The sequence below is a fragment of the Aspergillus uvarum genome (genome assembly GCF_003184745.1).
Source record: "Aspergillus uvarum CBS 121591 unplaced genomic scaffold BO82scaffold_5, whole genome shotgun sequence".
Taxonomy (NCBI): domain Eukaryota; kingdom Fungi; phylum Ascomycota; class Eurotiomycetes; order Eurotiales; family Aspergillaceae; genus Aspergillus; species Aspergillus uvarum.
The window spans coordinates 146,910-172,410 of record NW_020291302.1 but is presented as its reverse complement, the minus strand read 5'-3'; the positions used below and the strand labels follow the sequence as shown (position 1 = coordinate 172,410).

General features: G+C 56.1%; 11 protein-coding genes across 11 annotated transcripts; 6 read left to right on the top strand and 5 right to left on the bottom strand.

The window, feature by feature from the left end:
* Positions 1–865: 865 nt before the first annotated feature.
* Positions 866–2,380, bottom strand: BO82DRAFT_274202 (MFS transporter; the record flags this gene model as incomplete). The annotated part of the gene is made up of 1 exon (XM_025631085.1): positions 866–2,380. One exon carries the CDS (start codon positions 2,378–2,380, stop codon positions 866–868), a length of 1,515 nt encoding a protein of 504 aa, XP_025496031.1.
* Positions 2,381–3,178: 798 nt separating this feature from the next.
* Positions 3,179–4,459, top strand: BO82DRAFT_380482 (major facilitator superfamily protein; the record flags this gene model as incomplete). Its single annotated transcript, XM_025637765.1, has 2 exons — positions 3,179–3,279; positions 3,334–4,459. The coding sequence occupies 2 exons, from the start codon at positions 3,179–3,181 to the stop codon at positions 4,457–4,459; spliced, it is 1,227 nt and encodes a 408-aa protein (XP_025496030.1).
* Positions 4,460–5,194: 735 nt separating this feature from the next.
* BO82DRAFT_380481 (DUF3425 domain-containing protein) lies at positions 5,195–6,165 on the top strand (the record flags this gene model as incomplete). Its single annotated transcript, XM_025637764.1, has 3 exons — positions 5,195–5,321; positions 5,381–5,530; positions 5,569–6,165. Exons 2-3 carry the CDS (start codon positions 5,459–5,461, stop codon positions 6,163–6,165), a joined length of 669 nt encoding a protein of 222 aa, XP_025496029.1. The 5' UTR covers positions 5,195–5,321; positions 5,381–5,458.
* A 339-nt stretch (positions 6,166–6,504) lies between these two features.
* BO82DRAFT_273927 (NAD(P)-dependent alcohol dehydrogenase) lies at positions 6,505–7,659 on the bottom strand (the record flags this gene model as incomplete). Its single annotated transcript, XM_025631078.1, has 2 exons — positions 6,505–7,425; positions 7,483–7,659. 2 exons carry the CDS (start codon positions 7,657–7,659, stop codon positions 6,505–6,507), a joined length of 1,098 nt encoding a protein of 365 aa, XP_025496028.1.
* Positions 7,660–8,576: 917 nt separating this feature from the next.
* BO82DRAFT_371265 (aldo-keto reductase) lies at positions 8,577–9,750 on the bottom strand (the record flags this gene model as incomplete). The annotated part of the gene is made up of 3 exons (XM_025637259.1): positions 8,577–9,399; positions 9,487–9,634; positions 9,699–9,750. The coding sequence occupies 3 exons, from the start codon at positions 9,748–9,750 to the stop codon at positions 8,577–8,579; spliced, it is 1,023 nt and encodes a 340-aa protein (XP_025496027.1).
* An 889-nt stretch (positions 9,751–10,639) lies between these two features.
* Positions 10,640–14,178, bottom strand: BO82DRAFT_380478 (general amino acid permease; the record flags this gene model as incomplete). Its single annotated transcript, XM_025637763.1, has 10 exons — positions 13,226–14,178; positions 13,023–13,175; positions 12,507–12,603; positions 12,350–12,457; positions 12,189–12,299; positions 12,037–12,142; positions 11,829–11,991; positions 11,688–11,770; positions 11,428–11,637; positions 10,640–11,360 (listed from the first exon to the last, which is right to left on the bottom strand). Exons 1-10 carry the CDS (start codon positions 14,087–14,089, stop codon positions 10,640–10,642), a joined length of 2,616 nt encoding a protein of 871 aa, XP_025496026.1. The 5' UTR covers positions 14,090–14,178.
* A 762-nt stretch (positions 14,179–14,940) lies between these two features.
* BO82DRAFT_140223 (Six-hairpin glycosidase) lies at positions 14,941–16,525 on the bottom strand. Its single transcript, XM_025630061.1, has one exon. It carries the CDS (start codon positions 16,115–16,117, stop codon positions 15,008–15,010), a length of 1,110 nt encoding a protein of 369 aa, XP_025496025.1. The 5' UTR covers positions 16,118–16,525; the 3' UTR covers positions 14,941–15,007.
* Positions 16,526–17,302: 777 nt separating this feature from the next.
* Positions 17,303–18,617, top strand: BO82DRAFT_350618 (nucleoside-diphosphate-sugar epimerase family protein). The gene is made up of 2 exons (XM_025634206.1): positions 17,303–17,708; positions 17,767–18,617. Exons 1-2 carry the CDS (start codon positions 17,457–17,459, stop codon positions 18,418–18,420), a joined length of 906 nt encoding a protein of 301 aa, XP_025496024.1. The 5' UTR covers positions 17,303–17,456; the 3' UTR covers positions 18,421–18,617.
* Positions 18,618–18,795: 178 nt separating this feature from the next.
* Positions 18,796–20,478, top strand: BO82DRAFT_262393 (Zn(II)2Cys6 transcription factor; the record flags this gene model as incomplete). Its single annotated transcript, XM_025630936.1, has 2 exons — positions 18,796–19,197; positions 19,267–20,478. Coding segments are annotated over 2 exons (1,614 nt in total), but the record flags the coding sequence as incomplete, so codon positions are not given.
* Positions 20,479–21,086: 608 nt separating this feature from the next.
* BO82DRAFT_371259 (NmrA-like family protein) lies at positions 21,087–22,145 on the top strand (the record flags this gene model as incomplete). Its single annotated transcript, XM_025637258.1, has 3 exons — positions 21,087–21,699; positions 21,763–21,925; positions 21,989–22,145. 3 exons carry the CDS (start codon positions 21,087–21,089, stop codon positions 22,143–22,145), a joined length of 933 nt encoding a protein of 310 aa, XP_025496022.1.
* A 362-nt stretch (positions 22,146–22,507) lies between these two features.
* On the top strand, positions 22,508–25,497 carry BO82DRAFT_326637 (2OG-Fe(II) oxygenase). Its single transcript, XM_025632926.1, has 5 exons — positions 22,508–22,719; positions 22,789–23,739; positions 23,805–24,186; positions 24,240–24,829; positions 24,916–25,497. The coding sequence occupies exons 1-5, from the start codon at positions 22,606–22,608 to the stop codon at positions 25,105–25,107; spliced, it is 2,229 nt and encodes a 742-aa protein (XP_025496021.1). The 5' UTR covers positions 22,508–22,605; the 3' UTR covers positions 25,108–25,497.
* The last annotated feature ends 4 nt before the right edge of the window (positions 25,498–25,501 follow it).

The following is a 25,501-nucleotide window of genomic DNA, read 5'->3' as shown; positions in this document are numbered from 1 at the left end:
AGGGGGTTCTGACATCCAACGTCCTGACCCCAGCCAACCACACCGTCATCGAGCTGTACAGACGGGCTGAAGCCGAGCTGTCATCGACCTCCAGCCTCTTCCTCTTCTCCGAGGTGCTGTACGCCTACCGCGAGCCCACCACCACCAATACCACCGAAAAGAACAAGATTCCCCTCCTCATGCGAACACACACCCCCACAGAAACAAAGCTCACCCTCATCCACGCCAAAACGCTCCTTATTGCCATCCGCAGGTGTCGGGGGAGGACATTAGGAATGGGTTCCATGAGAGACTGTATGCCTTGCAGGGGCAGATGAATGCGTTTTGGATTGGAAAGACATGGGCGGCGGATATTAGTGGTGAGATTTGGAAGGTGGCGAGGGGGGTGGTGCTGCCGATGCTGGTGGGGGAGTTGTAAGCGGGATGCGTTTGTACTGTACTTCGGTCTTGTGTCTTCTTTACATGTGAACAGGGAGAGGGTGTCATGCAGCGTGGAGGCATGATTCAGTCCTTCAGAGGGGTTCACTTTATAGTATCACTGGGGCACTTCGTCAGCCTGTAGGCAGCCCCCTTGCCAATTTTTCCGCAGCTTCCATCCCAAATTCTCTGGCCATGGCAAAGGATACCGAGATGTCTAGACCGAGGCATTCAATCCGCAAGACCGCCCATTCTGACTCTTCAGCGAGAAAACGAGAGAAAACGAAAAGTAAGGTGTTGGAATTGAATGGTCTTGTTTATGCTTGATGTTCTAAGTCGGGAGCGGAATCGTTACTCGTGCTATGTCTTTTTCTCCAGTTCTTTAACTAGGACAACCTCATTGAAGGCATCATATAATACGCCACACCACTGGCAGCCCGGCATGTGGCTACTTGCCGTCGTGAACTGCGACGGCGAACTTGGAACGCTGTCGGATACGGCCACCGTACTTGGACAAGAGGAACGGCGCAGGAAGACAGAGCAGCGACAGGAAGGCTGGAACACTGCTTGCCCAGTGGATCCCAATGCCCTCGTACATAGCGGTGGTAAACAGGGGGAATGCAGCGCCGCACAGGGAGCGCAGGACCGTCGCAGCCGCCAGCGCCGAGGCTGCATAGGTCACATAGCTATCGACCAGGTAGTTGACCAAAGCCAACGAGACGCAAATGTTGCCGAATCCAAAACAGGCGGTGCCCAGCATACAGACTACCCAGGGCACTGAGGGGGCATTGGTCCAGGCGAACAGGAAGAGACCGCCGGGAAGAAGAACCGCCCCGACCTTGCCGGACTGCAGACGTGCTTCCGGGGCCAGCTGGCCGCTCCCCGACTTTCGACACCGTCGTGCATATTGGCGGTTGATGACAACCATGAACGCTGTGGCACCCAGCATGCCGATCGCGATGGGGAGGAATGCGAGGCCCCCCACCCCTGGGCTCCATCCGCGGACGCGCTGGAAGACAATAGGCAGGGCCGCCAGCAGTAGGTAGGTAGTACCGTAGATGAAGGACATGTAGACGGCAAGGACCACGACAATCGGCTCGCGGACGAGGAGTCGGACAGGACGGGTCATGGAAATGCGAAGTCTCTCCGCCAGAGATCCGGGAGGGTTCTGGTGGTCGACGCTTGTGATATAAAACTTCCCTGTCTGTCTGGTGAGCGCGGCGGCCCGTCGCCGAAGCACCACATCTCCAACGGTCTCGGGGACCAAAAGAAGCCCCAGCACGAGCATCACTCCCGCGTAGATGGCGAGCAACCCCTCAATGGATCTCCACCCTCGCGTCTCGCCGAGAAATCCGCCCACGATCGGCCCCAGCACAGGCCCGAGAAATGTTGCGCCCGAGTAGAAGACTGCCGCCAGGCCTCTCGTTTCCGCACTGTACAGGTCGGCTACAATACCGCCGGAGTTGGTGAGAGGGGAGCTGCCGAACATGCCGGCCAAGCATCGGAATGCAACCAACGAGGCGAAGTTGGGCGCGACGGCTGCGGCGACATTGAAGAGGGTGAATAGGCTGAAGGTGGTCAAGAACAGGACTCTCCTGCCGAACGCTTCCCCCAAGGGTGCCCACAGCAATGGTCCGATGGCGAACCCGAGGACGTACAGCGACAGCCCCAGGGTGGCAGCCTCGTCGGAAACGCTGAAGTACTCGCAAATGGAGGACAGATCTCCCGAGTAGGCACTGGACGCAAAGGCAACTGAGAGCGTTGAGAGCCCTGACAAAACCAAGATAATGGCCTTGCGCGAGGCGGCGAAGTTCCGGGCATACAATCGGTCAGTCGAGGGCCACGATATGATCTGTGGATTCTCACGAGTGCCATCCCCGGGCCAGTCGTGTCCAACATCTCCAGCAATCATGCGGATATTGCTGGTGCCTAGCAAGAGAAAGCACCCGATGGCATACAGCATCCTAGGCTTCTTGTGTGGGTAGTGCATCGGGTTTGGTATAACTGTCTTGGTAGACCCTCGGATCGTGAGGTATGCTCACAGCAGGGCGTGCAATGACCCTTTTACTTGACTAGCTGTGTCTCGCTGAGAGAAGGAGAATCACGCAGACCGACCCACGGTGTGTTTGGCAATCTCAAGCGAGCCAATCGCGGCCAACAGCTTCGATCGTCGATCTATCTATCAGTACTTGTCATCCTGTGAAATTATGCCCGGTATTAGGAGTTAGCAGACCAAGCACCGATACGTGTGGAAAGCTTTTTCGAACTTTATAGCCCATTTGCCGCCATTCTTGCTGAACTTGGTTCAACCGGGCCGTTGCGTGTCATTTTAGGCTAGTCCCGTAAGCGATCAGATCCGAACCCTGGTGTCAATCAATTCATGACTGCCATCGGGTCAAGAAGAGAAGAAAAGGAAAAAATAAAATAAAATAAAAATAAAATAATAATATCCAAGGCGAGCCATGAAACTCAAAAGGATGAAATTCCAATTTTAATGGGTTTTGACTTGTCTGCAGTGGGAGGCAGATGACCGAAGACGGTCCTTTCCAGAACCCCCTGGTGAAATATTTAAGGTACTGTATGCTGTCCGGTGCCTCGGATCAAACACTTTACATATATTATTCACCTTGGAGTCAAGTTAACGTTACCGCCTTACTAGCGACCTACGGCTTGTGACTCGTAGAGCATGACTTCCTCACTTTCCAACGAAATCACCACCACTGCTCGAGGCTCGGGTGCATCGAGCGAGCCATCATCTGCGATGGCCCCTGATTCAAAACCCAGGACCCAGGACCCGCCAGATGGTGGCTGTCGGGCATGGCTCCAGGTCGTTGGGTCTTTCTTTCTGTTCTTCAATACCTGGTAGGTGCTACTTGTGCTTGGCTCATCGTTGGAAGCAAGACTGATCATCGCGAGGGGTCTGATCAACTCCTATGGCGTTTTCGAGACGTTCTACGAGGAGACGTTGCTCCAAGGAACTACTTCATCGACCATTTCCTGGATCGGCTCGCTGCAGTCCTTCTTGATTATGTTCCTCGGCGTCTTAACCGGACCCATTTACGACGCGGGGTTCGTCATACCCTTGCTGTATATTGGGTCGTTTCTCGTCGTCTTCGGCCACATGATGCTCAGTTTATGCCAGAGCTTCTGGCAGGTTCTACTTGCGCAGTCATTCTGCGTGGGCATCGGCGCCGGTCTCATTTTCGTCCCCAGCATTGCAATTCTCTCGACCTATTTTACCACAAAGCTGCCCCTGGTCATTGGCATCGCCGCCTCGGGGTCGAGCATCGGCGGCGTGATTTATCCGATTCTGATCCGCGAGCTGCTTGGCCGCGTGGGATTTGGCTGGACGATCCGCATTGCGGGCTTTGTGGCCCTGTTCGGACTGGGCATCTCCTGCGCGGTGCTTCGGGTCCGCGTTCTCCCTGCCCATCGTCGGAAATTGATCGACTGGTCCGCGTTCCGCGAGGCCCCTTACACGCTGTTTGCCATCGGGCTCTTCCTCTGCTTCATGGGTCTGTATACTCCCTTCTACTACATCCAATCCGTGGCGATCCAGAATCATATCACCTCGGAAAACCTGGCGTTCTACTTGGTGCCGATCATGAATGCCGCATCGACCCTGGGACGTCTGGCACCGGGGTATCTGTCCCGATGGATAGGATCGCTGAATATTCTGATTCTCTGTGCGCTGAGTTCTGGGCTTCTGGTCCTGTGCATCATCGCCGTGCAGACACAGGGGTCTTTGTTAGCCATCTGCGCCTTGTATGGGTTCTTTTCGGGGTCCCTGGTCTCGCTCATGGGTCCGATCCTTGTCATGCTGTCCCCTCACCGTGGAGTGACGGGGACCCGGATGGGGATGTGTTTCACGCTGCTGGGCGTGGCTCTATTAATCGGGACTCCCATCGCCGGCTCCATCCTGGGTTCCCATGGTGCGAATATGGTCTGGGTGTATAGCGGCGTTCTGACCCTCGTGGGAGGAGCGACGATTGGGGCTGCTCGGATGAGGTTGACCGCCGGGAGGATTGTTGCAAAGACCTAAATGTCGGCCGTGGGGTGGGAGATGGATGTTGTGGACTGGATTGTTCTGAATCGCACATGTAAGCTCGATTCAAGAGGGTTGGCAAACCCCCTCGTATGTTGAATTGAGTTGAGTAGAAAAAGCAGTCGAATGAAGTACCACTGGACCCATTTGCATACTTGGGTAGTTGCCAGCCGCCTCCAGGAGCAGTAACTTGCCCTTGAGTGTTGTGTTGAGAGACTCTTGGTTTTGATCATACCAGAAACCCTTTCAGTACAATTTGAAGATCCGCCTTGAAAGCCGCATGGACAGAAACTAACTTTGCTTTACATTGGGTCATTGGGTTGCTGTAGGGGAAATTCTATTTTTCTGCAACGCTGCTCTGCAAAGAAATTGGGGCAAATCTTAGTCGTCGAGGGGATTCTAACCGGTTAAGTAAATACGTTAACCAGATGGGGCTAGCGGCGTAAGCATTATAGAAGCTGGACCCATGGAAGGATTGCTTGCTGCCTTTCTGCCTTGCTGCTGCCCCCGCTTCAAGGCATCGACTAAGCGACGGTTTTGCCGCCCCCTCCGTCCGCCCAGCATCTCTTCTCAACGCCCTGCCCTTCCCTGCCCTTCCCTTCCCTTCATTCATCTTCTATGTCCAGTACACCACAAAGCAGCGTTTCACAAGCCTACTTACTAATTAGCACCGCCAAAAGAAAGGGGGAAAAAGAAAAGGACAAAAAAAAAAAAAACAAAAAAACAAAACAAAAAAAAACAAAAAAAAACAAACCTAACTAACTAACAATGACAGACTCTAACGCTGCTGACTTGCTCCACCTAGATATGAGGGCTGAGAGACGTAAGATACAGAATCGCGTGAATCAGCGCACTTATCGTAGGCTTCCCCCCCTCGGCTCGCACCAGTCCGTGTTTTCTTAACCATGTTATTGTTAGGCATGAGGCAAAGTGTGCAGAAGAACGAACCCGCGCGACCTCGGCGGTGGAAAGTCATCGGCTCGCTAAGCAGTCACGATGCCGCTCCCATCCAAGGAGACCGTGGCGCAATGCAGGCCAGGCGTGCTCTCCATCCTGCCTCCTCGCAGAGTTCCGATCATGCCCTCTCCCAACCTAGCGAATTCCAGCGGGATGCCATTGTTTGCCGCCTTGCGCCCCCCCACGGCAGTGAACGGGGCCGCCAATTCGAGCTGGCCGCGTACCGGCATTATATGCAGGGGACTCCCCAAGTCGACCATCTGCTCACTCTGGTCAAACTGAATGTCTACCGTGCATTAACCGCCAACCTGAACGCCCTTGGGATGACGGACATCCGGGGCTGGATGCACCCGGATGCAACATCTGCCTTTTCCACCCTGCAGCCGAGCGCAGCCCTCGACCGCGCCCTGCCCAAGCATCTACAGCCGACCGCCATCCAGCGCGCGGTGCCACACCACCCCTGGTTGGACTTCTTCCCGCATCCCCGGATGCGCGACCGGCTGATCGTGGCCGGAGATCAGTACGACGACGAAGAACTGTGCGTGGACATCATGGGCTTCTGGAACGCCGGGAAGGAGGACCCGGCGCTGATCGTCTGGGGCCCGCCGTGGGACATCGCCAACTGGGAGATGTCGGACGCCTTCGTCCGGAAATGGGGGTGGACGGTCAAGGACTGCCCGGATCTGTTCCGCGCGACCAATACATGGAGGGCCCTACGCGGGGATAAGCGGCTTTGCAGCCGGTGAGAATTCTTCGCTGCTATTGCTGGTCTCACTCGTTTCACTCGGGGCAGAAGGATAGAACTATACAGTATCTCCAATACTCCCAATGCCGTGCCGTGACGATGTATTTGTATGGATTGGATGGCAGCGCCTGCATTATCTCTGGCGTGCACGTAATCGAGGGGGGTGGTGTGAACTGCTCTCCCCTGGTGCGCCTTGACTCTAATCTGGCGGATTGCCACTCGATGCGTTCATGGCCGTTTCGCTGCGGTCAGAGCTCGTTACAATCAGCGTATGGAGATGGGTCAACGTGGTCTAGCATTGAGACACAAAACAAACACCACCATGTGACTCTTGCGGCGTTCAGTTTACTAATACATAACGATATCGCGCCCGTCCATGGTCCATATCCAAAATTACCTGGTTGGCCTCCTTCATCGGTCGTTCCTCGATCCACGGCTGCACGCCTTTAGCCTCTGCCAAAGCAAGCATCTCGCGTATCTCGCCAGGGCTTCCAATCTTCGACCCACAGAGTCGAAGACCGCTCCCAATCAATGCGCCGGCGGCGATGGTGAACGGACCGTCCTCCGGGTTCCCCACCTGTACGAACGCACCGTTGGGTCGCAAAAGCTTGAGGTAATCCGCCAGGGGGAGCGTGTTGGAGGAGACGGTGCAGATGATGAGATCCAGGCTGCCGGCGTGGTGGCCCGCCCAGTCGGACTCCTCGGCCGTGGCCACGTAGACATCGGCCCCGAGTGCCTGGGCGTCGTCGCGCTTCGACGCCCGGCGCGAGAAGGCGACAACCCGGTCCGCCCCCAGCGCCCGCGCAAAGAGGATGCCAAAATGGCCCAGTCCGCCGACGCCGACAATCCCGACCCGGCGCCCGGGCCCGCAGCCGTACTGCTTGAGCGGCGCATACACCGTCGCGCCCGCGCACAGCATCGGCGCCGCCGCCGCGGACGGGATGCCGTCGGGGATCCGGATCGCGAAGTGCGCCGGCACGCGGTGGAAGGTTGCGTAGCCCCCGTACGAGACGCTGCCGTCCAGATACCGTCCCGCGTACGTGCCCGTCCACAGCCGGGTGCAGTACTTCTCGTTCCCCGTGCTGCACTCGATGCAGTGGCCGTCCCCAACGCGCCCGCGGCAGGAGTCGCTCTGCGGGCCCACGCCTACGCGATCGCCGACCGCGAGCCCCTGGCCTTGGCCTTGCTGCACCTGCGACCCGACGCGCACGACGATCCCCACGATCTCGTGGCCCACGCAGCACGGATACGGGGTCGGACGCTGTGTTGGAGAGAAGAGTCAACGACTGGTCAATTCCGGAAGGGGGGACAAACTGACCCAACCGCTGCGCAAGACACAGAGGTCGGACGCGCAGACGCCGCAGTGCGTGACGCGGATGTCGACGTCCGTTTCCTCCCAGGGCTTCGGCTGGAACTCCCGCCACACCAGTTGCCCTCGGGCGGCATTCGGGTCCAGGCCCATCCACCCCTCGAATTTGGGGGCGGTATCCGGCATCGTAGGTGTTCAAGGAAGATGTAGGTGACTGACGGGGAGAGGGATGTGGAATACTGTATTCGAAGTCAAAAGTCTTCGATCGGGGTGGGCGGAGAGGAGCATTGGATCGTTTTATATGACGCGGGGGCAAATCAATCACCCATGGTAGAAGGCTACGAAAAAGGCTCAGTCGGAGTTGTTTACGTTTACGTTATTGTCAGCATCATGCTCTTCTCTGTATTGTACTGCCGGGTCTGTCCACGGCCTCCGAAGTACATGTAGCTACTGGGTAAGCTGTCTGGGACTTCGCCCTCAATGGGTTAGCTTGTCAGCGTGCAGGAAGTGGATCGGATCCACTGCAGACCCATTCGCTCATGCGCAAACGCAGTGCCGACATGATGGATAGCATGCTCGTTGCTCGTTTCTTACATACCTGGTAGATGGAATTAGGGCAGTTGTTACCCCCTATCTCCGACTTCCATTTCCCATTCGAAGAAGATTCGATTCTTCTGGCGGTAGTGATGCAGACAATCGAATAAGTCTCAGGCGCAAACCACCCCATTCCGCCTCTAGTATGCACACGTACTCGTGCAGCACGTCATTGACACCATCAAAACAACGAGCAAGCACGGTAGTTTTCTCTCGGACTGGCTGGCAAGTAAATTCAGTGGGGCTGGACCCGAAGGGAGAATTGAATCAGACTCAGAGTCAAGCATCCAGTGTACTCTATCTGAGCTGGCTATTCCATTCGAAATTTTGGTGTTGATCCGTCAAGGGCAGGCGTTTGGAGAGGGGGCCTAACTACGGCCTCTACTAGTCAAGATACTACTGCGAAGGAAGCAAGAAGCAAGCAACAAGGAAAATCCATTCTAGCTTATCGACCATCCCAGGTCCTTTCTACCGGGAAGGGGCGTAACCTCCCCCCAAGAGCTGAACGCCTACTCGCTCAGAGAGACCGTGTCGACGTAAAGAAACGGCATCATACTGCTTGGATGCCGGTCGCCTTGCACCTCAGCGGCCTGGATCACCTCATTGATCTCTTCCAGGTCCTTCGGGCCCAATCGAACGTCCAAGCTCCCCACGTTCTCTTCCAGGTTCCGAATCTTCGTCGTCCCCGGGATGGGAACGACCATTTTCACCGAGGCGCAGAGCCACGCCAGGCTCAGCTGGCCGACGGTGCACTTGTTCCGCGCCGCCAGCGCCTGCAGCCGGTCGACCACCGCCAGGTTCTTCGGGAAGTTCTCCGCCGAGAACCGCGGCAGGATACGGCGACGGTCGGTCGCATCGAAGTCGTCGGCGCTGCGAATCTTCCCCGTCAAGAATCCGCGGCTGAAGGGCGAGTAGGGCACAACCGCGACCCCAAGCTCCTCGCAGGCCTCAAGAAGACCGTTGTGGAAGGCGTCCACGGCAAAGGGCGAGACCTCCACCTGCACCGCCGCGACGGGGTGGACGCGGTGCGCGCGCCGGAGCGTCGCCGCGGAGCACTCGCTCAGCCCCAGGTATTTGACGAGCCCGTCGTCGACGAGCTGCTTCATTGCTCGCATCGTCACCTCGATCGGCTGGTCGGGATCGATGCGGTGGCAGTAGTAGAGGTCGATCGCATCGCCATCGGCGAGACCGAGACGGGCGCGGCTGCGCAGGCACGCCTCACGCACGTACGCTGGGTCGTTGTGGATGCTGGACGGCTGCCCCGGTCGCTGTTGAATGCCGAACTTGGTGGCTAGGAAGATGTCCTGTCGCTTGCCGCTGCGTTGGAACCAGCTTTGGTAACTCATGCGGTTAGCGGGCTCTGGGGAGCTATGCGAGAGGGCTTCGTGGTCGTCGTTCAAGACTGCTGGCTGTACCTACCGCGCGAGAATGTCTTCATTGTCGGCGTAAACGTCCGCCGTGTCCCAGAATGTGACCCCCCGAGCATGTGCCTCGTCGAGAAATCGCAGTCGGTCCTCATCAGGCATGGGCACTCCGTAGAACATGGAAAGACCCATGAGACCAAGACCTAAAACCATGCAATCAGTATTGTGCGGGGATGTAGAATAACAAAATTGCCGAATCCTGCTCACCTTGCGCGGACACCAGAGGGCCGTTGGCGCCCAGTTGGACGGTGGGAAGCATTGTTGAGTGGTAAGATGATGTGGACATCAGTACAACTGTTAGCAAGAGAAGAGGTCCGATTGCGTGCCGGTAGAGAGATTTAAAGTCTTATACCTACGTCCATCCACGTCAGCCGAGCCTGGGTAGGCTCTATGGGTTCAGCTTTAGGGTCTTCTACCCTTCCATCCTCGGCCGAAAATGGCTAGTCACATAAGCAGTCGGGTATGATCCCGTGCGTTAACGTTCACGGTTCCAGAAGTTTTAAACTATGGACCCACTACAATCTGAGGGATGACGAGCGGCAGCTTATCGCGGCATCGCGGCGTCGGGCTTCTCCAAGGCTTTATCCCCGGATGGTTGGGGTTGGCCAAACCATAGTCAAGCCCAGAACCAATTCCCAATTCGCTGATCAAAGTCAACTAACAAGAGTTAGATGCAACCCTAGCCTGAAGAGTGAAGCACCAAGCCATAGATCTACAGCACTTTGCCATGGCTTTCTTTCCACGATATCCACACGATACACGGGGATTTTCAACAGTTTTCAGTTCGTCTATTGAACACACACAATTGTGGCTTCTACGCTTCTACACCTGGACCCACCCATTCGACTGCAATCAATTTCTAGTTGCACTGTGGGCAGGCAGCATAACCATGCACAATCATGTCTCCGGGTCAGAGATGTGACACCTAGATACTTACCCTATTCGACCATCTTTCTGGCACAATCGGCGGTTCATATCGTTGTTAGGATGTTTGATTGGGAAGAATCACCACAGACAAAGCAGCTTTTCGGATCAAATCCAAACCGTGCTACTTGATCTACTCTCACCGATGTTCCTAACACCCCTCTATTACACCTGCGCACCCATTTCTCGCGATCATACGCATCATTCCCAACCAGGCAAACCATCTACTCAAACCACCGATCCACCACCCACCACCACCACCCCCCCTGCCTTTTGTTGAATCCATCCCTAACCACCCGCTCATACTCATCCACCTCTGCCCTCAACGTGCCGACCCCCAAATCCGCCCTCTCGGGCCGCACCCACACCGTCCTCCGAAAAGCCTTCCACCCCACCCCCAGCACCACAAACACCGCAATCATAGCATAATCCAGCACAAACGTCTCGGTACTCCACCTCCCATGCAAGAAAACCTCCCACCCCAGCACCAACACCATCAACCCGGTCCCGCACACCGCAAACCACCCCGCATACGGCTGGAGATATCCACGAAACGGGAGTGTGGTGCGATCGACACCCTGCGCCTTCAGCGCAGCATAAAAATGCAGATACGTTACACACGTCCCGAAGTAGTTGAGGAGGTATGAGGCGGTGATCACGCTGACCAGCCAGTTCAGGACGGTCGCGGAGGCGTGTTGCACCTGGAGGAAGGCGAGGCAGCAGAACGCCATGGTTAGGACTATCGCGTAGATCGGGAGGCCGCGGGTCGTGCATCGCCCCAGAATGGCCGGGGCTTTGCGGGTCAGGGCCAGCCCGTGCAGCGTGCGTGAGGCCGAGTAAACTAGATTGTTGCCGGCGGAGAGGACGGAGGTCAGGATTAGGAAGTTGACCAGGTGCGGGAGGACGGGAATCGAGAGGTTGTTCATGGAGATTACGTAGGGGGATCTGTCGCGGTTAGTCTTGGGCTTGAAGGGGGCCGGGGTAGTATGGTTAGGGTGAAGGCAGGGCTCACGCTGCGCCGGTTCCGCTCCCCTTGCGCGTTCCTGCGATCGTGGCGGCGAGCGTCGGGTCGTTGTACGGCAGCACGATTCCCATGCATAAGGCGCCGGCGATGAAGAAGACCATCAGGCGCCAGACGAAGGAGGTGAAGGCTCGGTGCATGACGACCCGTGGCCGCTCCGCTTCTGCGGCCGTCATGGAGATGTATTCTGGTCCGACCATGCTGGAACTCGTTAGAAAGTGTTGGGGTTTGTGGCGAGACTTGGGGCTTACGTGAAGGACGCTTGGATCATGCATGCGAGGACACCACAGAAGCGACCGGTATTTTCGGCAGTGAGGTACGAGACGAAGGCGCCCTGTGATATGGTGTGAGCGAGTGGTAGGTGGTCTGCTTGTTGTTAGGGTTGGACTCACTGGGTCCTTCCAGTAGCGGAAGCCATATACATCGTGATGAGGATTCCCTCCGACCATCGTCACGAAAGTGTAGCCGATCAGCCCTATCATCAGGATTATTTTGCAGATGGAGAGGTAGAACTCGGCCACTCCGAAGTAGCGGACAGTCAAAACGTTGAGGATGCTGCGAGGGTTAGCACTCGCTGTCAGACAGACGGGGATGCTGTACCCATATATCACCATGACAATGACAACGACGGCCGCCACCGGGATGCGATCCGTCCAATACGTAAGAAGTACATTGATTGCGACAATCTCGTAAGGGATTCCAAGAGCTACATCACAGTCAGCTGGTGAATATGCTCCCTGCAAAATACGCACCCATTGTGAGGAAGAAGTTCCACCCCATAGCGAAGCCTAGGGCATCGTCGACCCAGTGACCTGCCAGCTGAACAAACGGCGACGGTATGGGCAGATAACACACCATTTCCGCTGACGATAAGTTATCAGCGCCAGTCCTCTCCTGCTAGTGTGTGCCTCACCAAAGCATTGGTTCACGGCGAGAATAATCGTGCCATAGGCCGCAAATCCCAGAAGCAGCCCTGCTGGTCCTCCTTTCGGCAGCACAGCGCCCATCTGCACAAACAAGGCTGTCCACGTGAGCATCACCACAAAGTATCAACTGAATCGGAGACTTACAGGTCCCGATGGCGCCGCCGACCGCGAGAAGCTGCACCTCCCTACCCCGCAGCTTACGGTGCAGATGCTGCGACCCCGCGGAGAGCACGCGGGCCTCCTCGACCACCGTATCGGGGACCTTTGTCGTTGCTGATTCCATTCGGAACTGATCTTGCATTACAATCTGGACTTGTGTGACATTTCGCACGATAATTGCTTTGTGGACATTTATATCTGCGTTTTGTTCTCTAAGCGCGAGGGTGGGGTGCGATAGCGGGGTTCGGCCTATGAGCAGGGATGCGGTGGTCGACGTGCAGATGCTGTCTTGGAATGACTTCACTTATCGCCTCCAGTTGACTCTATCGTTATTTCCAGGAATAGAATGCAGTTCTAATGACAGATCGCTATAACATCATGATAACAGGACCAGCCTGCTGCCCAGCCACCACTCTATTCATCATCGCCGAATGGCATCGCCACCCATTCAGCCTCCTCGACCGGAGGCTCCTCACTCTCACACCTTGAACACCGACACACAAATCGAAACAGTGTCTGCAAACGCTCTCGTCGAGTCTGGAGGTCCGTGAACTGTGTCAGGTCGAAATACGAGATACAGCATTCTTCCCCAGCGGCGATGTCCTTGGCCGCCGTGAAGATCATACGGCTATGCTGGTCGGGCTTATGCGTCATCTACCTCCGGGTTAGCAGCCATAGACATATTGACATTGAGAAGAACTCACATTCGGTCCGCAGGAGTGATTTGCGATGGCCGCACGAGGATACACCGCCGCGCCAAACTGGTCGCCCCGGTCGAGGGCATCCGGCGGCACGGGATACAGCCCCGTCTCGCGCGGGTACAGGCCGAACGAGTTGGCCTCTTCCTGACAGATGAGCTTGAGCACCTCCCTGTCCGGCAGGTGGTGCGGTAGCACCGGCCCATGGCGCAGATACTTCTTGACGAGCGCCGTCCACGCGCGCACCTGCGCATGCGACCACGAGTCCTCCGATCCGCAAAACGACCGCATGGCCTGCCAGCCTTCAGCGAATCCCCTACCATCATCAACCGGATCATCCGGCGTCGTCGACTCCCCACCCGCAGCGGACATTGCTAACTGTCGCGCCGCGAGAATCCGCACAATCAACCACAGCATCCCGAACTCATACTCGCCCCGTTTCTCGCGGATGGAGGCCGCAAACCGCTTAAGCCAGGTGCACTCGAACGCGTGGCGGGCGTGGTCCGCCGCTTGACAGGCGGTACTGCACCACATCACATCGCCCAGACAGCCCTGCGGACAGGCAATGCGGTCCGCACTGCACGACATCCGTCGACTGCACGGGGGGTGACTGCACAGCAGCGCATCGCTCGTCCGGGGGTCATCGACCGCGGGGATCACCGCATAGGGCATATCGACCAGCACCACCTCCCCCTGCGGGATGGGCTGGGCCGCCCGCAGCTGCCGGCCCTTGTAGGGGTCGACCCCTTGCTCGAGATGGGGGTGGATCCACGCCGTTGCTTTGGCGGCAGTGACGTCTGCGACAGTAGATTTGGTCACTGCTGCTGGTTCTAAGGGTATTTCCCGCCCTAGAGGCTGTAATAAGGGCATTTTTGCGGTGGATTGTTGCGTGCGGGCACCAGATCGGTCTACCGGGAATTCACGTTTGATCCCAATTCTTGTCGAAAATTTGACCCGGCCTTTTTTTTTTTTCTTCGGGATTACACTATCGCATCTCTTATCGTCTGCAGAGCTGTGGGTCCTGCGTGCGCTGGAGTCGTCTGGGCCAATTATTCGGGCATGAGGGGTTGGTTAGGCCAATGGAATGCAGGGAAATGTGATGGGTCTTATCGGCGGATCGCGTGGCAAAGCTTGCCCTTTTTTTGCGGTCCGATGGACTCCTCCTTTCTCCGCAAGAGAATCTGGGGACATTCTGGGGGTTTTGCTGGAAATACACTCGAGGTTTGAATTCATGCAATTTGTCAATTTTCGTGTCTTCACAAAGTTAGGGTTGAACAGCCCATTCGAGTGATGGATGCTCGATTTGGACTACGGATTCAAGCCCCAGGGCATGCATGTCAGTCAGTAGCTCGGCACTATCACAACTGTACACGCACGATACCAGCTGCAACTGATCATACAACGGTCCTGATGACGCTTTGAGCATGCACTGATTGTGTCAACGACCACGTACGAAGCGTATGCACATACCAGTCCACTACTTGGTCTACATGAACTGAGGCCTAATGACATGCACAATTAGTAATCGGTCTGTGTGGATGCATGATGAATGCATAAGATTGGTTGCTGTCTTGAGAAGAATCGTCGCTGATCCCAAAAACAAGATTGTACTACAAACAACCTGCAGCATATATTTTGTGTTGAATCAAATCTGACCTTGGAAGTCATCCGTGAGGGTGGAAAGCACTTCCCGGGCTCAGCCCTTCATTTACACTCACAGTACAGCAGGAAATAGAATGCGTCAATGTACACAACAACTCAAATTTGACAGATAAAAACCATAACCCATCATTGACTGACAGCAGCGGCCGCGACCAGCGCATCGCAGGCCGAGCTCTGCGTCGAGGCATCCGCGCTCGCAAACGGGCCCGACCAGGTCCCCCCCAACCCATCGCCGTCGCCCCGGTCCTTCTCCCAGATACTATCCGCATTCTTCAGCAAGAAACTCCGGATCTGCTCACTGGGCGCCGCCTTGTAGAGCACCGCCAGATTGCGCATGAATACCCCCTTGAACTGCGGCGCGTCGCCCGTGCAATTCGGTTCGCACGGTTCGGTCAGCACGCCGTCCGCATTGCTCAGCGCACTCATCGCCGCGCCCGCGATCTGCTGCGCCGTCGACACGTACGAGCCGTCCCCGAACAGCTGGGCCATCTCAACCAGAGCCCCCAGGATCACGCCCTGGTTGTAGGACCACACCGTGCCACCGTCGTTGCGGCAGCTCCCCAGATCCAGCCCGTTGTTGATCGTGTGCTGCTCGTTGATCAGCCCGCTGCGCGCGAACCAGCTCCAGCTCTGCGCCGCCCAGTCCTTGTAGTATCCCGCCTGCGCGGGGATCCGCCGGCCCAGGTGCGCCGCGACGCTGAGGAACAGCTCGTTCTCGATGGCCCCGTTCTGCGTGTGCGACTTGTCCCACCACAGGCCGCCGCAGGTCGCGTTCCAGCCCGTGGTCATGTCGGAGAAGATGCTCGCGGCCGTGGTCAGGTAGCGCGTGTCCTGGGTGAGGTCGTACACCTGGATCCAGGCGAGCGCCCACCAGGCTTCGTCGTCGTAGTAGTCGTTGATGAAGCCGGGGTAGGAGCGGCGGGTGAGGCGGCGGGCGCGGGCGTAGGCGTCTCGCTTCACGGCGCGCGCGGCGGTCGACCCCTGGGCGCGCGTGAGGGTGTTGGCGAAGACGGCGGCGTTCTGGCTCAGCTGGCTCGCGTCCAGCGCGGTCAGGTCCGCCAGCACCGTCAGGCAGTTGGCGCTGTTCCACCAGCCCGTCGTGTCCCACAGCCCCGTGCTTGGGTTGTACCATTTCTGCAGGGTCGTCACCGCCGCTTTGGCGTTGGTTAGGTAGTCGGTGGCCGCGACGGCGCCCTGGAGGCAGAGCAGGGAGGTTATCGAGGTTTTGATGATCATTGTAGTGGTTGATTCAATGCTCAACGGTCAGATGAGTTGTGATAGTGAGTACGTTGAGAAGCGGCAGGGATGCGCAGGGTATTTAGCATTGTTGTGGCCCGGACGGACGGTTCTTTGTCCCGGGCACAAATACAGCCCACCAACATGTGTCCTGGTTGATGAACAAGCAGCATGGCGCATGATTGGGCCGTGCTTGTGTTTGAACCACTTCTTCGGCCAGAAATAGAGCTGCTTTTTTGGGGGCCTGACGGGCCCAAAACTGGGAGATGGGCGGTGATTGGGAGAAATCACCGGGCTTCAAATCTTAGTGCGACGACGATCTTCCGCACTGCCCGCAGTCTTTGGCGTGCCCTGCCCTCCTTAATACGGGATTGTTGCCTTCCAAAGGTCCAGGACTGCATTTATGGGGCACATTCAATGGACCCTGCTTTATCCCCAGGATTGAAAGGATTGGAAAGGATCAAGGGTTTCTGGTTCTGAGCGTTGGGGCTAGGGTCTGTCCTTGGTTGTTGGGTGTTATAGTGGTTCGGCACTGCTCCCTTGCCGAACTGGGCTGCCCGCCCTAATTTGAGCACTCCTGCAGACACGAACTAACATCCTATCGTAGTAGTGGTAGCTGTTGTAAGCATGATAGCAATTCTCGATTACCTGGTTCGTACCTTCACACTCACGTCCACAAAATGCCACAAAACCCCGATGTAGAGTGATTGCCTCAGTAAATCAGGTAGGTAGTGAGTGGCACGTATGAGAGGCCTAGGGTCATGAAAGTCGAGCGCGAGAAAGGAATGCGAGCTGTCACAGCTGTCTACTGTCTTATCTACCAGCGGATTTGAATATCCCCACCAAGTAACCAAGTCAACGCAACAGGCGATGTCACGTGAATATATCTCCCTGAATGGAGTCCATGTGCAGTAGAATTCTTTTCTGCAAGATCAAAAACAAACCCTAAAAAGCCCGCCATTCTGCTTATTTGTCTGCCATCCAAGCTACTGACCAAGAATCTTCTTCTTCGGCCTCTTGGCAGTTTTCTCCGACCGAGATGAATAAGCACGTCGAAATGGGAGCTGAATCAGCTCGGGGTTGAGCTTCACCCCGAGCTTTCGTAATGAGGTCACCGCCCATGCGACACGACCCAGACCCTTGTATTTTCTTTTTCTTTGTCTCTTGTCGTCTTTGTCTCTGTCGCACTTGCTGCTCTGATTTCAAAGCTAGCTTTGTCATTATTCTGTGCTGAAGAGGGACGATTGTGACACACTCTGTTCAAGCTGCGTGCGGGAAATATATAGCCAGCACGGTGTATCCGACAGGGAGAGCCAGCCACACTCATCATTTCGATACCATGGCAGCAATCTTAGTGACAGGCGCGACGGGCAAGCAAGGCAGCGCGCTTATTAAAAATCTGGTCGCCAAAAATGCACCCTATGAGATCCTTGCCGTGACGCGAAACTCCAATTCCGGAATCGCTCACCAACTGCTCCAACTATCATCCAAGATTAAAATCGTCGAGGGAAATCTGGACAACCCCACGGGAATTTTTGATAATGCGCACAAAGCCACTAAGTCCCCGATCTGGGGCGTTTACAGTGTCCAGGTACGCTCACATACTCCTCACCCAGTGGTGACCGCAGTCGTGTCTAACCACACCTCAGGTGGCCATCGGCAACGGCTCCCAGGAAGAACCCCAAGGCAAAGCCCTCGTCGACGAAGCCCTGAAGCAGAACGTCAAGTTCTTCGTGTACAGCTCCGTCGACCGCGGCGGCGAGGCCTCGTCCACCACTCCGACCAAGATCCCCCACTTCCAGCACAAACACAACATCGAGCGGTACCTCGTTGACAAGTCCAAGAACACCGAGATGAAGTGGTTCATCCTGCGCCCGACGGCGTTCTACGAGAACCTGGTCCCGGGCTTCTTCGGCAAGGTCTTTGCCACCTGCTTCAAGATGGCGCTCAAGGGCAAGCCGCTGCAGATGGTGGCCACCAGCGATATCGGGTACTTTGGCGCCGAGGGCTTCCTGCACCCGGAGGCCTGGGAGGGCAAGGCGCTCTCCTTGGCGGGCGATGAGATCACCTACGAGCAGATGGTCGAGATCTTCCAGAACAAGACGGGACAGCCCATCCCGTCCACCTTCCGGATGCTGTGCTCCATGTTCATGGCCTCGATGAAGGACATGGGGTATATGTTCAAGTGGTTCCACGATGATGGGTACAAGGCTGATATCCCGGAGTTGCGGCGGATGCATCCGGAGCTGAAGGATTTTGGGACGTGGTTGGAGACGGAGAGTGAGTTTGAGACGAAAGAGTGAGGGGACATGGCAAATTGTTCTGTTGATGGGGGCTTGGCGCTGCTTGGAATTCTACTTTACTTGAAGATGGATGTAAACTAGCAATCTGTGGGATAGTTACTTCTTATTGTAATAATTTTATGCTGAGGATTTGGTGAATTATGCAGTGCGGAGCTAAGGCGGATGCAGGATGACTCAGCGGACCCATCCGCCGCCTCTTGTCGATCATCATCGCGGCGAAGATAACTTCATCCCTTCCCTATCCCAAACAAACACTACCGTTCTTTTCGATCTTCACCGGCGATATACCTCTGCATAATCTGATCATACCCCCCTGATAACTTCTTGCTCCGTGACCCGGTTTCTTTGAGTACATCTACTACTCCCCGCGTAAGGATGCCGCCCGGGTCTGACCGGAAGACCGGCGGATCCAAACGGAGCTGCATTCGGTGCAACCAAAGAAAGGTGGGCTGTGATAAGAAGAGTCCCTGCGGTCGATGCGCCAAGGCTGGCCTCGAATGCATCCATCCTGGAGAAAAACGCGCCCCACGCAAGCTGAGACGCCCGCCAGTTGCTGAGATCTTGGCCCACCTCAAGGAATTGGAGGCCGAAGTTGAGAGGTTGCGCTCGGGCGCGAGGCCAAAAGAGCAGTCGGATCAAACCTCCCAGCCTGGCACTGAGTCTGGCTCTCGGAGCGACAGAGAGGAACTGGCTACGACTTCTCGCGGTCGGCTGGTCGTTCAGGGCGGACGGACCCGGTATGTTGGGGATGAGGCCTCGGTAATTCTTGGGGATAAGGTAGGCTCATTCTTGTGGATGGATAGTACGCATGCTCACTGATTCTCCCAGATCCGCGAGTTGCAGGAGGTGTGTGATGAATCCTCGGAGGAGGACATTGACCCTCGACTGCGGCCCAGCAAAACCGGCCCAGCCCCTGTACCGTCCATAGGAATTTTGGGGTCCGATCACGCAGCAGCAGGCCGTAGTCCGAGCGCGTCGATGACGCCTCTGCCAGTATCCCAGTTACAGGCCCTGTGGGAGATCTACCGCGTGAACGTAGCTCCTATGATTGCCCTTCTGCATATACGCTCGATGGAGGCCATGATACAGCAAGCGACACAGGACAACGACAATCTAGATTCCGAACAAGGAGCGCTGATCTCGGCTGTGTGCTTCGCAGCCGTGGTGAGCATGACCCCACGTCAGTGCATCTCACTATTCGACGAACCTCATGATGCGTGCATCGAGAACTACAAACGTGCCACGGAGCACGCCATAGCAAGGGCGAACCTGATCAGCACCCAGGACATACGCGTCTTGCAGGCCGCCACCTTATTTCTCCTATGTCTCCGCCGAGGCAGCGACTTGAGGCTTGTATGGGCGCAAAGTGCCATAGTCGTACGGGTTGCACAGCGGCAGGGGCTGCATCGTGATGGCCAACGCCTGGGCCTGAGTCCCTTTGAGATTGAGATGCGTCGTCGACTATGGTGGCATATCTGCATTCTCGACATGCTCTGCTCCGAAGACCAGGGCACGGATACACAGATTCGGCCGGAGATGTTCGACACGCAAATCCCCTCCAACATCGACATCGAGGTGATGGCGCCGGAGTCAGCCACCATGCCGCTCCCAAGCTTGGGCTTCAGCGATATCACACTCTGCATTGTGCACTGCGAAATGATGACCTACCTCTACTGGCCGAGCAAGTCTTTCGACGAGAGGGTCGGTGCGATGTCCTCGGAGCAGAAGAAAGGTCGATTGCACGACTTAGAGGCCTATCTGGAGACCAAGTATCTACAGCGGCTGGACCTGGACAGCCCGATACAGTGGATCACGGCGGTTATTGCCCGGCTGACGCTGTCGAAAGCATGGTTGGTGACGCGCCTCACCGCTGCACCCGCGGAACCCACCGCCACCAACGATGAGATCTTCCGCATGGCAGTCGAGACGGTCAAATTCGCCAACCTGCTTCACAGGGACGTGCGCATCTCGCAGTGGGCGTGGCTCAGCAAAAGCTACAAGCACCGACACGTCGTGGCATACCTTCTTTCCGAGCTGTGCAATCGCCCCATCTCGCCCGACACGGATCATGCCTGGGAAGCTGTCACCCAGATTTACGACCAGTGGCAGCACGACGACGTCGAGGCGAACGATATGCTGCAGAAGCCATTATCGCGGTTGATGGAGCGTGCAGCCCATTCGCGGAGGAAGAAAACACGCCAATCTACGAGGTATCTCCCCATCAACGCGAAAAGCAACCCGCTGCAGGCGAAAACTGCCCAGTGGAGACCAAGCTCAGGGGCGTCGGATGAACAGGACACCGGCCTCAGCACAGACGGCATGGGCCTGACCCCGTCACCGGAATCAGCCCTGGATGTTGCACAAAGTCTGAGTGAATTCTTTGGTGGCTCTACGTCTGCCATGGACTGGCTCACAGGATCATTGCTCTGACAAATAACGAGGGATAATTCATCATGTCCCGAGTGGCGACTGAGGCAACTAACGAGTAAACCAGAGTTTGGATGGAACCCGCCCGCCAAGCTTGGCTTCGGGGTTGAGACTCAACCCGAGAATTAGTAAACGCTCTGGTTGTCAAACCTATAAGAGGGCAGACTGTTTCTCAACTTACGATGAAAATCATCTTCTATCTACTACACAATCTCTCCAACCAGTTCCTAACCTTCATAATGGCCATTACTGTTGGTATTGCCGGTATCACCGGAAAGTTCGCTCGCCGAGTGGTCGGCCACCTGCTGCAGCACTCGGACATCTCCATCCGCGGCTATTGCCGTGACCCCAGCAAGGTCCCCGCGTCCATCTCCTCATCCGAGAAGGTCACCCTGTTTAAGGGGGATGCCTTTGACAAGGAGGCGATTCGCTCATTTGCAGAGGGCTGCAACGTGATCGTGTGCTGCTACCTGGGCGACGACAAGCTTATGGTGGAAGGCCAGAAGGCTTTGATTGACGCGTGCGAGGAGGTCGGGGTGCCTCGCTACGTCGCCAGTGACTGGGCTTTGGACTACACCAAGCTCAAGCTGGGCGAGCTCTTCCCCAAGGACCCGATGATCCATGTCAAGGCCTACTTGGACACGAAGCAGAAGGTCAAGGGGGTGCACATCCTGATCGGCGGGTTCATCGAGCCGGTGCTCAGCCCGTTCTTCAACATTCTCGATCCCCAGACGAACACGTTCCGCTACTGGGGTGAGGGCGACGAGTACATGGAGGGGACTACTTACGACAACGCGGCGGAGTTTACCGTCGCAGTGATCCGGGATGCAGAGGCCACGGGCGTTGTTCGCTGTATGTTTTGCTTGTTGTTTGAGATGAAACAAGGATACGTGTGCTGATATGTGTTCAATCTAGTCCTCGGTGGTCGTGCCACGATTCGTGAAATTGCGCAGTCCTATGAAAAGGTTTACGGTGCCAAGGCCAATCTTGAACGACTGGGCTCCTTGGACGAGTTGTACAAGACCATGCACCAGAAGCGGGCGGAGAATCCTGCTGACATTTACGGCTACATGTCGCTGTATGTTCCTTTTCCCCTCTTGTCTTAAAAATGACCGTACTAACTGTGGTCGGCTCGATTTAGCTTCTTTTACTACTACTGGGTGAACGGAAAGACTTTTGTTGGACCTGAGACGGATAATGCCAAGTATCCGGATGTCAAGCCAGTTGATTGGGAGGGGTTCATGAGGCAGTGGCCGTTGCAGCAGCTGCCTACTGCCTACTTCGCGTTGAATGCTTGATCCTTGCGTTAGTGGAGGCTTTAGTGAATGAAGGCGTATCTCTTTAGCGTGAGCGTCAAGCAACAGGGGTTATTGTCTGTAATCTGTAAAGTGGAATGCTACACATCTGATCTACCACAGAAAACAGCCAAGATAGATGTAAAATGACTGAAAGGGAATCTAGCGACAGGTTATCACTTTAGAAAAAAGCAGCTATGCGACGAAGCGTATGTCACACTGCAGGCGGAATCTAGGCAGCGCCAGGCACCAGCAGTCAGGTGACCCGCCTTGCATCCAGGTAGAGATTGGGAAGCTTCCACTCCCAATTCACCTCAGTCACATCAACACAATATCTGGCCATAAATCCAATCCAAATCCTGCTTTCCAATACGAACTTTCCAACTCACATTCACATTTCATCTCACGTTACCTGGAGCAGCTATCCCATTACAACCACACGCTCTCGTTGTCTATCCTCACCATGTCCGAGGATTTCGATCCCACGCAAGAGCAAAACACCAACAATGACGATGAGCTCAAGCCCAAGCGCACCCTCGCCGACTTGGAAGCTGATGTCTCTGCAGCGGTGATCCGTGTATGGGAACCCCCCCCCCCCCCCCCTCCCTCAAGAGTCACTCCAGCAAACTGACAAGCCCATGAGTAGGACTGCAAGGTAGACGCCTGCGTGGGGTGGTTCAGCGAGAAGATCAGCTCGCTGAGGCGATCCGCACAGGTAAAGAAGACAGAAGATTGGGTCAAGGGTTGGCCGGACGTGATATCGCTCGCCCCGGAGACAGCCGTGCAGGTGGAAGAGCTCAAAAGCGAACTCAAGCGGAACCTTGCTCGTCTCTTGCCGGATGAATTTACACAGGACATGGACGTCGCTACGGATCATCCAGATATCCTGGCACGGCTGGAGAAGCTACGGGACCCATGGAGTAATGTCACACAACCCCCTGCGCTCGATCGCCGTATCAAAGCTCTCCTGGATGGGCTGCTTCGATCGCACGAGGTCCGGCTTCCTAAGGCTCGGTCTGAGGCTGAGAATGAGCATCCTGGCCTGACGGAGGAGGAGGCTACTGTGACGCGCGGGTACTTCATTGAAGCCTGCAAGCGGCTCCGAACCGCCATCGAGGACGAAAATTCCTCGGCCCTGTTCGCCTGCGGTGGGAGTATCCCTGTCGTCGACCGTGGCCAGGCCAGCTCGGGAGACAAGGCGACGATCACCACGACTAGCCCCGTGCATGTGTACTGGTCGACCGCTCGCAGCGACTCCGCCGCCCGAAAGCTGGTGCTACCACTAGATGAACTGGTCCCGCAGTCCCGCTCGGCCGCCTTGGATGATCTGGTGGCAGACTGCCAGCCCGCGAGTTTTGGCCGCAACGGGGAGGAGATCCTGGATCCCAGTTATCGTTTGGCCGGGAAGATCGATCCGTCCCACTTTGCTTCCAGCTTCCATCCAGCAGACTTTGGGATCCTGCAGATGGTCGAAAATGTTCTGCTTCCTGGAATCAGCGAGAAGGATCTCGTTCGTGAGGATGATGGTTCCAAAAAGAGGAAGGACAGAGCTGCCCGGCATTCCAGAAAGCTGCACGCTGAACTTTACAAGTTGAATGTTTGTTCCCAATGCTCCCTCCAGGCGTGTAAGGAGAGATTACTGATGCGGAAGAATGATGATAGGTGTACTCCGGCCCATCGGGCCACTTCGCCACACATGTCGACACCCCCCGCTCCGAAAGTCAGATCGGCTCCTTGGTGGTCTGCCTGCCCTCAGGATTCTCCGGGGGCCGGCTCACGGTGCGGCACGGGGGCCAGCAGAGTGCCTTCGACTGGAGCGAGGCCAGCCAATTCGCCATCCAGTGGGCCGCGTTCTACAGCGACTGCGAGCACGAGATCGAGACTATTACCGAGGGTCATCGATTGACGCTGACCTACAATCTGTACATCACGCAGGCCCCCACGGCAAAGATCGACGCATCCAGCCTGGTCCTTCAGCCTCAATCGTTCCCGTTGTATAACGCAATGCACGAGATCTTCTCAAACCCTCGTTTCATGGAGCAAGGTACGTGACCCATCACCATAACCCAGCGTTTGTGCTCACAGAAGAAATCGTAGGCGGCGTCCTCGGGATGTTCTGCTTCCACGCGTACGCGCACACCTCCAACGACGCACACGTGCGCCTGCCCCGGGCGCTCAAGGGCGCCGATCTCGTGGTCTACTCGGTGCTGAAGAGCCTGGGGGCCGAGGTCAGCGTGCTGCCGGTGCTCGGCGATGATGACCGCGCAGTCTGGGATGACTGGGAAGAAGCGTATTACAACGCCAGAATGTATCAGGGCCTAGAGACGTACTTCAAAGAAGGCGGCGAGCTGCCTAAGATCCAGACGAACGAGTTCCTGGGCGCCGAGTATGGCCGAAAATATGATCTGGACCGTCGCTGGAAGCTACTTCTTCTCATCCGGCGGGTTTCGGCGGTGCGGAGCGGAGCTCAGATCTTGCACTCTATTGATAGCGAGAGACGCAGAAAGGGCAAAGATGAGGAAACCGCCGCAGATCGAATGGCCAAAGATGAAGCAGAAGCGAAAGAAGCAGAAGGAGTGGTGGATTGGTCCGACGGTCACTTCTACAGAAACCGCGGGACGCTTGTCGCGCCACGCCTGTGGCCGTACGGCACTACAGACTATGGCGAGCATTCGTCCAAGGAACAGGTGAGTTCGGCTCTCCCACCCGCGAGCGAAAGAAAGAGGGTGTTGGAGAAAGTCCATTGCTGACCGATGCGTCAAACGTTCCATAGACCACAATGGCTGCGTGGCCTTTTCTCTACCTCCCAGGTATCACCTGGCTGAATCGACCCAAGCATGCGGAGATGGCGTTTAGTCATATCACGTATGGTAATGAGGCCGGAGTCGGGACCCAGTATTCTTATGCGGCCATCTTTGCGGTCATCCCACCGCTCGAAGAACGAAAGAAGCATTTGGCTCAGTGAGGGGAGAAAGGCTGCTTGCCTCTCAGACTGTCTTCAATCCCGCTGACAAGATGCAGCTCGCAGGGTAATGACTCATCTCTTCTTCTGTATTTTGATTCTGTCGTGCGTTCTTACTGGAAGTCTCTTGCCTTTTACAAATGCAACACAATTTGGGACCCTTGTGATGCTTTGTGTTTTTGCCTCATGGAGCTCAAACAAACACGGACAACACGTTCCAGCGAAAGGTAAATTGAACTCCACCATTCATCTTGAGCCTAGTCTCTCTTTCCGTGCCCATATCGCGAAAGGATAGTTACTGGGATAAAATAAGCTACTGGGTTCGCTGGAGTTGTTTTATCAGCACTCTGAGCATATTTTCCACCCCCGCCAGCTCCCGCTCGACTACGTAACTTGT